Consider the following 13,786-nt stretch of genomic DNA (forward strand, 5'->3'; position numbering starts at 1 on the left):
TTCTCTAGAGTACCCAACATCTGCAGCAAGGTTCTATTAAATCTCTCTACTGGGTTTCCCCTAGGGTGGTACGACGTCGTTCTTACTTTGCGAATGCCAGCGATCTTACACAATTCCCGGATGGTATGGGACTCAAAATCTGGCCCTTGATCACTGTGTAGCTTCTCTGGAAACCCATAATGTACTAAAAATTGGTCCCAGAGGCACTTAGCAACTGTCTGAGCTTTCTGATTTCGAGTGGGAATAGCGACAGCATACTTCGTAAAGTGATCCGTGATGACCAAAATATCCTTAGTGTTGCTGCGGTCGGGTTCAACTGACAGGAAGTCCATACAGACCAACTCTAATGGCCTGCTTGTCTGTATGTTTACTAGTGGAGCAGCTTTCTGTACAGGAGACTTTCTTCTGACACAACGCTCACAAGTCCTGATCTTTCTTTCCACGGCATTTGCCATTCGTGGCCAGTAAAACCGGGAACGAAGAAGATCAAGGGTCCTTTCCACACCTAGGTGGCCCATATCATCATGCAAACAGGTAAGTACCATCTCCCTGAGATTTTTAGGCAATGCTAGCTGTCTTTGCACTTTTCCTTGGTCCAGACGCTTACGATACAACAATCCGTTTCTCAGTTCAAACTTATTCCATTCCTTAAACCACAAAACCATTTCCAACGGCTTCCCTTTCACACTGTGTGGTTTTTCGTTAGACTCTAGACATTCAATGACCTCTCTTATTTCAGGGTCCTCTCTCTGTCTACGCATTAAGTCATCCTCAGACAATCTAGGAATGGCAGGTAACCCATGGTCGCACTCATCCATAAACGCCTGAGGTAACACATCTGCAGTCACAACTAAGGACTCAACCAAAGCTACAGGAGAAGGTTGGTGAATCTGATTCCGCTCACATATAGCTCTCACTACCTCAGGAAGCATAACCTGCTGTCCCTGTTCGGCCTCACCTAAATGGTTTAAGGTGAACTGTCTTATGCGTTCCCGTTCCTTCTGGGACTCCAAATCATCTCTGAGCTGACCATTCGGACGTCGAGACAATCCGTCTGCGTCCTGATTCTGGGTACCTGCTCGATACTGGATTTTGAAATTGAAAGTAGACAGACTGGACAACCACCGGTAACTTGTGGCATCGAGTTTTGCTGAAGTTAGGACATACGTTAAGGGATTACTATCGGTCACTACTGTGAATTCGCTCCCATACAAATAGTCACTAAACTTAACGGTAACCGCCCACTTAAGCGCCAAAAACTCTAGCTTATGAGCTGGATACTTTGCTTCACTGCGAGTCAAACCTCGACTTGCATACGCAATGACCCTAAGCTGGCCTTCCTGCTCTTGATACAAAGCAGCACCGAGCCCGGTGGTGCTGGCATCAGTGTGCAATAGATAAGGTAGCCTTGGATCAGCATAACCCAGAATTGGAGCGGTTGTCAATCTGTTCACAGTGGTTTCAAACGCTTCTTGACATTCAACAGTCCATCTATCCCCCAACGGCTCTTTTGGGTTAAAGTAGGGCCGATTTACCTCTTTACACTTAGTTTTCCTCCTAACTGGGGGATACCCGGCTGTGAGACTATTTAGGGGTCTAACGATCTTGGAGAAGTCCTGTACGAATCTACGGTAATACCCTGCAAATCCTAAAAAGGATTTCAACTCTCTAAGATTCTGTGGTCTTGGCCAGGTTTTTACGGCTTCTATTTTATTTGGGTCAGTACTCACACCATGTTGGGACACAACATGACCCAGATACCGTACAGATGTCTGAAAAAAACTGCACTTCTCGGGAGAAAGTTTTAAGCCGTACTCTTTCAACCGATTAAGGACTTGTAGTAGACGGCGTTCATGCTCTTCAAGGGTCTCAGAAAACACAATCAAGTCGTCGATGAAGACCAGAACCTCACTTCGATTTAAGTTCCCCATGCAACGCTCCATGAGCCGCTGAAAAGTACTTGGGGCATTTGTTATACCCTGGGGCATCCGGTTAAACTCCCAGAACCCCAGGGGACACACAAAGGCCGTCTTTTCCTTATCCTGCTCGTCCATCTCAATCTGATAGTATCCAGATTTCAGGTCGAGAACAGAAAACCATTTGGAGCCCGTAAGAACCGAAAACGCTTCCTCAAGATTTGGAAGGGCATAAGCGTCCTTAATGGTCTGCGCGTTTAACTTCCTGAAATCGATACAAAGCCGTACAGAGTTATCTTTTTTTTTTACTACAACGATGGGAGTTGCAAAAGGCGATTCAGACTCCCTAATCACTCCAGCATCTAACAACTCCTGCAAGTGCTTCCTAACTGCATTGACATCATGAGGATGAATTGGTCTGGGTCTATGTTTGAAAGGAGTCTCATCACTGAGTCTAATGCGATGTTTCACCTTGTCAGTATGACCATAATCCATATCATGCAAAGCGAAAACTTCAGGCATTGCACTCAAGGCAGAAATCCGACTCTTCCATTCCGTAGGCAAAGGTGAGTTACCGAAATCAATGTGTATTTGCGTTTCTTGCGATTCTGCTCTGGCTTGTGGGGAGTAAATGTCCTGAGGTGCCTCAATCACCCTCTGAACCGAATACATTTCAGCTAACACTGTCTTAGGAGGAATCACGATGTCGGCATGGGTTTCATTTCTAATCAATACAGGCACACTAACGGAACGTCTGCTGGGAAGGGTGTGTAAACCACTGGCAATGACCAAACCACCAGGTAAGTTAGATGATTCAGATGGCCCAATGACTGCTAAGTTCTCGGGTAGGCAGCTGTTCAGATAAACAACACCATCAAACACTGTACTACCACCCGCAGGCACCATCTCAGCATTTTCTCCACCCAAAGTTACATGCCCTAAAGTCTCTGCACATCTCTCCTCATGCCTGGCGCTCAGAACCTTAAGCACAGCTCGATACCCATTGAAAGATGGTTTGAGCTCAATGTCTCCTCCTTGAGCATGAGTGTCATACAAGGTATCCAAAGAGTTTGTTCCAACTAAAATCTGTTGCACTCCCACCAAGTCAGGAACCACTAAAGCTAGAGTGTCAATTTCAGCCTCTAATCCTAGAAATTCTTTAGGGAAGGTCAAAGTAAGTTCTACATACCCTAAATAGGGTACAGACTGCCCATTGGCCCCCTCTACCTCCAACAAGGCATCTAACGGCTTCACTGGATGATCTGCTAAATGTGCCTTGTGGAATGAGGATGGAATTGTGGTCACTTGGGACCCAGTGTCTAATAAACAATTTACATCTATCCCGTTTATGCACAACTGGGCAGTGCATTTTGTCCCAATTAATCCTTTTGGCAACCTTCTAAACATTCTGCCTTTTGAAGAAATGTCAAAGGTTTCCCTGCTCTTTTTAGGGCATTGAAACTCAGAGCCGTTTTCTACATGCCCTTCTGCAAAAACGGCCTGGAGTTTACCTGCTGCGATTTCCCCTGGTTCTGCAAGTCCCATTGGGCTTGTTTCTCTCTCAACAAACACCGTTTCCTGGCTACTTTGGAAATGTCTGGGTCATTTTCACACTGGGCAACCATGTGCCCATCTTCGCCGCAGCGAAAACAGTACCCTGGACGAGGTCGGGGCAAACCTGCTGCACTCTCATTTGACTCAAATGGTCTGGGCCACGCCTTTTCAAAATTTCCACGGGACCCTAACTGGTTTTGTGTTGGACTTTTCTGTGCTTCAATCGTAACCATTTGAGCTTTTAATGCAGCTACTTGCTTCCTTAGCTCTGCAAGTTCTGAAGTACTCGAGTCAGTGCAAAATTTTGTTTTAGGCACAGCGGACTCTAGAGCCTGGACTTGCACTCTCAACTCTTTTACTTCTGCTCTTAATTTTGAGAACTCTGCTGCTTCCTGGGAATCAGCCCGCTCCTTCTTAGAACTTGAAGTCTTCTGAGAAGTTAACTGTGATTGAATGCCTGACATTGTTCTTTTTACCTGCTCCATTTGAGCGATCTCTTCACCTCTAAACTCGTTAGCATTAGGGGACAACTGATGTACGGTAGCTTTTGCCTTAAAAGGGTGTGAGCTAAGTCTACTCATCCCTAAATGGCTCTGCATTCGCTCCTCCTTGGAAGCTTGCTTGTTCTCCTCAGCCCTAACAGACACTACTAACTCAGCAAATGAAGGGGGGTTGCTCTTTCTTTCTTCAAGACGCAAATTTGCAAGTAAACGGTTATCCCAACACCCTCTACAAAACTGCTTTAATAAACTGCGGTCACGCTCTGCTTCTGGAATGCCTTGCCTACGCACTGCCGCGCTTAACATGACTTGCAGCCGATGCAAGTAATTAGAGGGTTTCTCACCTTGGTTTTGCAACAATGTCATAAATTTTGCCAACAACTCGTCGCCATCTTCAACTGACCCATAGACGGACTCTAACAGCTCTAAATATACCACTGGAGATGCTTGAGGGCCAACGTGCTTTACAACATCAGCCGCAGGCGGCAAAAGGCTGTCCAGTATTTTCCTGGTTCGAGACAAGTCAGAAATGGATGGGTCATCAAGCAAAAAATCTACGCTTCCCCTCCAGGTATCAAAGTCGGGTTCATTAGCTGGTCGGGGAATTTTCCCTGAAAATGACCTCAAGCGCACTGGAACATACTGAGTTGAAACAGCATCAGTAGCTCGCACAATGTGTTCGACTACAACTCTTTGCACGCTAGGGGGGCTTAATACATCCATGGGCAGAGCAGTACACGAGGGCACCGCATTTGCCTCAGTCTTGGTCAGGTTTTGATCTTTGCTTTGTTGACTACTTGACAAATGTACGCTATCTGACAATGAAGATGTAGTCGTCTCTTCAACTACTCTTTGTGACTGAGATGATAATCGACGGGTTTGAGAATCAGCCACAATAGGACAATCAGTTTCATCACTTGACATGGATGACGGTTCAATGAAAGCACTAGCAGCATTAAGCTTTTTTAGCTCCTCTTGAATTACAACCTGCAAAGGTCTTCCGCTAAATCTAGCCATTTCTTGCAGTTCCTCTAGATAATTGCTAGTGACATCACCCCCAGTCGTCTGTGTGTAAACACTGCTCAAGGCACACACATTAAAGAATGTGTCTGCATTAGAAGTACTAACAATTCGTAATGGCAACAAGGGTCGCAGTGCATCCATAGCGGAGCTATATTGGAACTCTATTATAGCTTGCTGATGAAATTCGGAGGATGGACTATCAATGAGCAAGGTTCGCTTTATGCTACCATAGCGCATCAGCCATGACTCAAGATCTTGATCGGATTCGGATAGTGTTAAACCGTTTGCTAGAACGGCATCACGAACACACACTTTCTCTCGTCTCACAATGTCCATTGTTCTTAACTGTTCTAAACTGCTTTTTCACACTGAGAGATCACTATTGTTGTATGACACTCCAAATTCTCCTGGCTGGCTCGCCAACTTTGTAACCCTTCACTAAATTTGATACAGACAATGTCTGCGTATGGACCAGTCAAATCAGAAGCCTAGAATTCGCCTGTAGAGAATAGGATGTCCCAACAATAATGAGTCACTCACACAAGGTTTAAGTTGTGACTGATTTAGTATAATGAAAAAAATTTGTATTCAAGAATTTCAGATATTCAAGAAAAACAGAGATAGATAAAATAAAATACAGGAAATAGAAAAGTAAATAAAATACAATGAAGTGTGCGTCTCAACAAATTAATTTCTTTAAACACTTTTGTTTAAAACTTCTTAGGTTTCACTCATATTTCAGTGGTTCTTTTGGAAAATAAAATAAACATAAAATAAAATTTAGAATTTAATCTAAACACCTAATCTGATTCCTTTTGAAATTCTTCTCTTATCTTCTAATTTTTTAAAACAAAATAAAAGAATGGACAACAAAAAAAAACAATTACCTTTGATAAAGCAACACAAAATAAAACAAATAATTAATAAATTCACATTTAAATTCTTTTTTTTTTTTTTGGAATTTAACCTTTCAATTTCGACATGAGTTGAGTGCAGTCTCTGAAGTTATGGCTGAAATGGGTAATAACAATGATTTTGTCCGTTTCTCCTCGTGAATGAAATTCCTCCCAGTAACAGTGAAAAGTGTGAGAGCTGTTAGTTCAATTTCCTACCATCCAGTTCGGGAACAATAATGTCAGTTTCAGGCAATCGATCAATACTCGTTGTTAGACTCGTGCGGCTCGCCAGTCCCGACTCCCTCCGCGAACATGAGAGTTAAGACAAAATCCAGGAACTCCAATCCGGAAAGATTCGATCTCACAGCAGCATCAACTCAATTCAGCACACACTCGACGACGATGAAAAATTAAAATCAGAAAAAGACAAGAAGAAAACAGAGAGAATACAAAACAAAACAAAAAAACCTGACCTTGAATACAAGATCAGAAAAAAACCTTGTTAGTTTTCCATAACATAACGTTACACATCACATTTAACAGTGTTTAACACGGCATCAAAATGGCGATTGCATTTCACATACAACGTGCAATCATTTCGTTCACCAAATGTGGTTATGAAGAAAATACATTACTTATAAAATAAACAGATTTCTCATTTACAATTCTCTAATATAAGCATTTCATGAACATTTAACCCAAATGGAATAAAAGTGTAACTCACCAAGACCAGATGAGCTTGAATATAAACCTTTTTTTAGGTTTGAAGAACGGTTACAACTTCAGAAAAATCCTTTTCTCTTCCTCACTCAAAAATATATTCGTATTACAAGTCTCTGTTTCTCAATAAATAAACCTCAATTTGTGAACGCGCTGTGTTACAACGGCTGCTTCTCCGTAACTGCGTCACATATGCGGTTTCTCCGTAACTGCGTCACACGGTATAAAATCAATTTAACTCTTTTTCTCAATCTCTTTCATATCAAATTTACTTCTCTTCCACTACATCGTCTCTGGAACAATATACATGTAATTCACATCAAGTTTCTCAAAGAAGATAACTTATCTCTCAAATTTCTTTGGAGAGATTCAACTGACGTCTGCTCTCGTCTGCGATTGCAATCAAAAAGAACGCGGTCTCTAACTGCGTGCGTAATATGGAAAACAGAAATGCACTCTCATTGGTCAATCCTCCCAAATAAAACTAATTTTAATTGGCTATTTTAAAACGCATGAAAATAATTTATGAAATGAAAAGAGAATTTATATAGGATATATATAGGATTTGAATTTTCTAATTTTTTGTTAATACTGGTTTTTTAACCTGGGTTACACCTTCATTAAAGTAAAACAATTAAATCAATGTTTTTCTCCAATGCATGTTGGCCACAATTACTGGCACCCCTGGAAATTCTTATGAGTAAAATATCTCTGAAGTATATTCCCATTCATATTTACGTTTTTTTTTTTTTTTGGCACACCAGATCATTACTTCCTGTTCGCAGAGGAGTATAAATATGTGGAAACACAAAGGCCAAATTCCCTTAATAATTAATCACAATGAGTAAAGCCAAAGACTATAGTTCTGATGTGCAGCAAATGATTGTTGAGCTTCACAAAATAGAAAGTGGCTTTGAGAAAATAGCTAAAGCATTGAAAATCCCCATTTCCACCATCAGGGCAATAATTAAAAAGTTTCAATCAACTAAAGATGTTATGAATCTGCAAGGAAGAGGACGTGTGTCTATATCATCCTAATGCGCAGTGAGGAGGATAGTTTAAGACTCTCCAAGGATCACAGATGGAGAATTGCAGAGATTAGTTGAGAGTTGGGGTCAGAAGAAAAAAAAAAATATATATCAAACAACCCCTACATCACCACATGTTGTTTGGGAGGGTTTCAAGAAAAATCCTCCTCGCTCCTCCAAAAACAAACTCCAGCACATTCAGTTGTCAGACACGACTGGGACTTCTAAAGGGACCGGCTTCTATGGTCAGATGAAACTAAAAAAAAGTGTTTTTTGACAGAAAACCCACCAGATGTGTTTGGTGCAAATAGGGATAATTAGTACCCCATGCCCAAGGTTAAATAAACTGCTGGATCTTTAATGCTGTGGGCCTTATTTTTTGCTGGAGTTCCTGGACATTTTGTTCAGATATATGGTATCATGGATTCAAATAACAGATAAAAAATCAAAACCTGACTGCTTCTGCTAGAAATCTTGAAATGTGAGTTTCCCCCCACTTTCAAATGTTTTAGTTCAATGAAAGGTTAGAATTTTGTGAATGGTTTGAATGAAAGATCAAAAGGATACACAATGCAGATTTATTTTTCACAGCCGCCTTTGATCATATTTACCAAGGGTGCCAATATTAGTGGATGGCACTTGTATATTATATTCTTGCAAGAGGGACATTGCGGATTTAACACAAGTTAAGCTCAATCTACAGCACTTGTGGCATAATTTTGATACCGCAAAAATAATTATACATATGGTTGTCACAGTACCAAAGTTTCAGTAGGCCTAGTCGGTACCAATACCAGTAAAATATCACAGTCCTATGTACCAATTTCGGTACCAGTTCAATTAAGTACATATTTTAAAATAAAAGAATTGTCCCATTTTGTCTCGTCCGTTGGTTATCACTGTCAATCATTGCGGATTCCAATTCAGTTGCACATTTAAATACATGTATTCATTTAGTAGACGCTTTTATCCAAAGTGACTTACAAATATGGAGAAAAATAGAAGCAATCAAACCAACAATAGGGCAACAATATGTAATACAATAAGTGTTGTGACAAGTCCAAATTACACCCTTTTTTAATAGATATATAGAATAGTAAGTTAGTATTAATGGGTCAAGTGTTGCCGAAAGAGATGCTTCTTCAGCTGTTTCTTGAAAATGGCTATGGACTCAGCAGCTCGGGTTTAGGTCATTCCACCAGCAGGGAACAGTCAAGGTAAAGATCCGTGAAAAAGTGAATTTGGGCCTCTTTGGTATGGCACTACAAGGCGCCGTTCACTTGCAAAGCACAAGCTTTTGGAGGGCACATAGGTGTGAAGTAGTGAGTTTAGGTATAGGGGTGCAGAGCCAGTGGTTGTTCTCTAGGCAAACATCAGTGCCTTGAATTTGATGCGAGCGGCAATTGGCAGCCAGTGCAAGTTTATGAGGAGAAGAGACGTGCACTCTCTTCATCTCATTAAATATCACTCTTGCTGCAGTCTGGATAGAACAAGAGCTTTGACAAGGAGTTGTGCGGCATGCTTCGATAGGAATGTCGTACAAGCCAAATCTGCAGGACCGGGCAGTTCTAGCAATGTGGTCTGTGAAGTTCAACTGATCATCAATCACGACACCAAATTCCTGGCTGTCCTGGATGACGAACCTAACTGAATGGAGAAGTTATGATTAAGTGTTATGTTGGCTGAGACTATAAGCAGCTCTGTCTTTGCTAGGGTGAGTTTAAGGTGGTGGTCCTTCATCCAGCAAGAAATGTCTCAGGCAGGGACATTGAGATGCGAGCAGCTACCAACGGATCCTCTGGTTGGAATGGGAGGTAGAGTCATCAGTGATAGGAAAAACCATGTTTCTGAATGACAGATCCTAGAGATGGAGAAAGGAAATGGTCTAATCACTGAGCCCTGAGGCACCCCAGAAGCTCGATGTTGCCAACCTAACACCTAAAATGGCTAAAACACTTTACAGTTCAAATATCACACAAGTGTTAAGAATGTCAAACTGTGACAAGAAACTGGAAAAGCTTCTTTCATTCAATGGAAAAGCCTCTTTCATTCAATATAAAGTATCTGACAACACTCTCTTTTTTTATCATTTTCTTTTTATTTATTCAAAAGAAACAAGGAAAAAGGCAAAAAAAAAAAAAAAAAAGTTAAGAAAAAAAGGCAAGACATTTAAATAGGAGTGAATGTGTGCAGGTGTGTTCAAGAGGAGGAGAAGGAGGAGGGCGCGCATGATTTCTCACTGCGGGTCTGACGAAACCCAATGCTCGGGCTAAAGCAGCAAGCCAGAGACACTGTCACACCAGAGAAAAAGGCACTAATCCAGAGAGAACAAAACATCACGGAAAACCGGGTCGATAATACACAAGGAGGGAAACAAAATACATAAAAAGAGCTAAAACATACAACACGGAAAAGACAAAATATGAAGGAAAAACAAATGCATCACATTAGTCGATGTGACAACTCGTATATTTGAAAACTCTCTGGTTTCTCACTTCTTACTGGCTTAACCGGCATCGGCCAGTTTTTCGACACCAAATATTGTGATTTTAAATGTTTCGTTACAAATGCAGTACGTGAACAGCTTTTGACACCATGAATAGATGCGTCTCTGAAATCATGCACCTGCAGTTCAGCTCTCCAGTCTGAAGTCCCTCATGATGATCTCTACAGAGTGATGTCAGCTACATTCACAACCCAAGAAAAATAAAAACTGGCTGCAATAAATACATTGGCTTAAAATGGTGGCTAGCCATGTGGTTTTTCACATTAGATGCAACTCCTGCAAGACCGGAAGCTCCCTCGCGATAAATCGCTATCGTCAAGGATCCACTCACCTATTGGTTCTAAAACAAAATAAGAATGATGTCAAATGGAATACATGATGCGTTAAATACTACGGTGTTACGTCTGGGATGCTCATAAAATTAGCATGTCCCAGAGCTACTCCGTTTCATTCGTCCCTCCCCAAAAAATTAACATAATTTACAATTGGAAAAAAGAAAACAAAAATGTGTTGAAAGATAAAACTGACAGACACATACAAATATATAATATATATATTCTTAAAAAAATGGATTCTCTCTATAGGTGTTTTTTTCCACAGCCCAGATGTACAATGCATTTGCATTTTTCTTCCTCTTACATTTTTATATATTTTTTAGAATGTTTTTTTTTTTTTTCCTTTTTAAAAACAGCTTCAGGATTTACTATTATAAAGAGATTTAAACATGCAGCCAAAACAAAACGAAAAAAAAAAAAAAAAAAAAAAAAAAAAAAGTCTAATTGTAGACTAGAAAAGAAGCCAGAAGCAGCAGGATGAATCTACAGATAGAATCATTGTTGTTTTAATTTATGCGTTGTTTACTATGCTAAGATTCAGCCTTTCCTTCGCCCTAACAGCTCAGTCTGGACTGCAAGCGTTCAAGAAGACATCACGATTCTCAGGAATAATAGTTTCGCCCGGGCACCACGAAAGAGGTGGAAACGTCCAGCCTCTCTGCTACGTTTTTTTCTCTCCATGATTTCAGTCACATTTTCCTTTCTTCTGTGCCGCTTTAGATTTCACAGGACTTTAAGGGTGTTGACGGGGACATGTAGGGTAGTCTGATTGTATGTGAATGTGAGGGGCCGATAATTACAACTTATTCACTAATCACTTGGTTTTTTCCTTTACATATTCCGGTTCACAGGCGTGACGTAGTTGCGTGGAAACATGCCCGTCTGGCCGTGACAGGCGCCCTTCCACCAGTTGGGGTCAGAGTTGTCCAGGACCTGAATGAAGTCTCCGCGTCTGAAGCCGAGCTCTCCGTCCTCCTGAGGGTCGAAGTCGAACAGGGCCTGCACGTATGTTGGATGCTGCGGATGCACAATAGACACGTGTAAATGACATGATGGCACGTTTTGAATCTAACACACACTCTACTGTACACAATTTTAGTGTCAATAAGATTTTGTAATGTTTTTGAAAGACTCACCAAGGCTGCATTTATTGATTAAAAAAATACAGTAAAACAATACCGTTAAATATTACAATTTAAAATGCATGTTTACGGTTTGAGTGTATTTAGAAATGTTATTTATTCCTATAATGTTATTTAAATATTTTATGACATAAATCCATTTATTGTCTATTTTGATCAATTTAATGCAGCCTTGCGGAATAAAAGTATTAATTTCTTTTAAAAACATCTTACTGAAGGTAGTATAAGTGAATTGAATATTTGATATTTTAACTAAGACCTTGAATACAGAGGATTTTGAGGAACTTTTTATTTGTCCATTCAGTTTCCTAAAATCCACAAAAAAGCAGCAAACTTGTTGAGTTAGGATGTTTGATTCATTTCAACAAATCATTTCTGGACTGTCTCAGTCAATTTGTTTAAAACAATGACTGAAGACTTTAGCCTCGTTCAGACCAAATCTGATTTTTGTGCATATCCGATTGGAATCCGATCACATTAGCATGTGTGAACAGCAAAAAATCCATTTTGAGCTACATTCATATGTGGTTTGAAATCCTATTTAAATTTCTGGAAACCCGTTTCAGTCTGACCGCTCTAATCAGATTTTGAGTGGTTTATGTAACTTTCTCACACCACTTAATTAGTAGAGTACAACAATGTTGTCTTTTTAATAACAGATATACATAACCAATATACATGTCTGTTTTTGACAGAGCACTGAACAAAACTGCTGTAATGAGGTAAACAAACGAATAACAAATATAGCATGTAAAAATTATTCTCAACAGCCTGAATAAAAAAAAAACTGCAACTTTAGTGTAGCTTAGAACAGTTGCATCTTTTTATTTTTAACAAGAGCAGTAATATTAACAATAGGCAATAGGCAAAGTCTAATGTCTTCAAATGGAGAACATAAACAACTGGTTAGTCTTTCATCTTTGCATGAATGAGCATTCCACTTTAAACTACAATTTTAAAAGGTTGATGTGTTGTTTAATAGGCTAAAAAGTGAAGAGAACAGAATACGCTGGAATTCGTTGGAATATGCATACATTTTCAGAAAAACAAACAACAAATACATCAGCACAATTACCGAGTCCATTTGCAGTCCGAGTCAGAATTTTTAATAATGATTTTGTTGGTCTAGATTATGAAATACCTGCTGACAGATCGCTGTTTTTATCTATATGTTTACACAGAACTTCTCTTGCAGAGATAATTGATTTCTACATAGCTGTAATTTAGTTGTTTATAATAGCTAAATAAAAGGTTACACAGCAAATGTTAATGTAATTTAGGGAGTTTGTAAACGAGTGGATCTTGGTAATATGGTGGCCATGCTGGAGCATTTCCTGAGCATCAACCCGGAGAGTGAACAGCACTATGAAAGTGATTTTACAAGACCGATGAGAAAAAAACAACTGAGAGATAATTAAATTCAGCAGTTTTATTTCCAACATGCACTCATTAATTGCTGTTTTATTTAAGTAATGTAAAATTCCATCTTTAGTGGGACATGACTTGACAGATTACGTGACCCCGTGAGTTCATCTAAATTTTTTAGCACCAAGTTTAAAACTACATATCAAGCATGTAACTTTGTTACTGTGTTCGTCATCAGGAACCTGGGTGTGCTCTTTTGATACCAATCTTTCATTTGAAAGCCACGTTTCTTGTTTTAGTTTCTGTAAAACCACATTTTTCCATCTTAAAAATATATCTAAATTACGACATATGCTTTCAATAACAAATGCAGAAAAGTTGGTTCATGCGTTCATGACCTCAAGGCTAGATTACTGTAATTCTCTACTGGGTGGTTGCCCTGCACGCTTAAAAGGGGTCATATAATGGTACATGCACTTTTACAAGTTGATTGTACTGAAGTGTGTGTTGGCAGTGCCTGTACACAACCATCATATAATGATAAAAATCCATCAAGTGGTCTTTTTTTAATCTCCTTGTATGTTTTCCCGTCTCAAATCGAGCCGTCTGACCATGTGATGTCACACGGTCGGACGGCCCCTCCCACGATTGTTAATTGACAGCAGCGTTTCAACACAGACCCGCCCTGAGCGAGCTGTCATCATAGTCTGCCATAGCGTTCGTATCTCACTACTCTAACGTTACCCTGCCAGTACATACAAAGATAGATCAAAGTGACATTACGTTAACCAACCATTCAGA

General features: G+C 40.0%; 1 protein-coding gene across 3 annotated transcripts in view; it reads right to left on the bottom strand.

Moving 5' to 3' along the window:
- Positions 1 to 9,743: 9,743 nt before the first annotated feature.
- The window catches only part of grb2b (growth factor receptor-bound protein 2b), a 42,003-nt gene continuing 37,960 nt past the window's right edge, over positions 9,744 to 13,786 (bottom strand). For 2 of the 3 annotated variants that reach the window (XM_081381688.1, XM_081381690.1), the window contains one exon: positions 10,827 to 11,495. In XM_081381688.1, the coding sequence (XP_081237814.1) occupies positions 11,310 to 11,495 (186 nt within the window). In that variant the 3' untranslated portion in view covers positions 10,827 to 11,309. Of the gene's footprint in view, positions 11,496 to 13,786 lie in introns of all 3 variants that reach the window. The other variant, XM_081381689.1, reaches the window with a different exon arrangement.

This window comes from Scardinius erythrophthalmus (assembly GCF_964197995.2).
Source record: "Scardinius erythrophthalmus genome assembly, chromosome: 1".
NCBI classification, from domain to species: Eukaryota; Metazoa; Chordata; class Actinopteri; order Cypriniformes; family Leuciscidae; genus Scardinius; species Scardinius erythrophthalmus.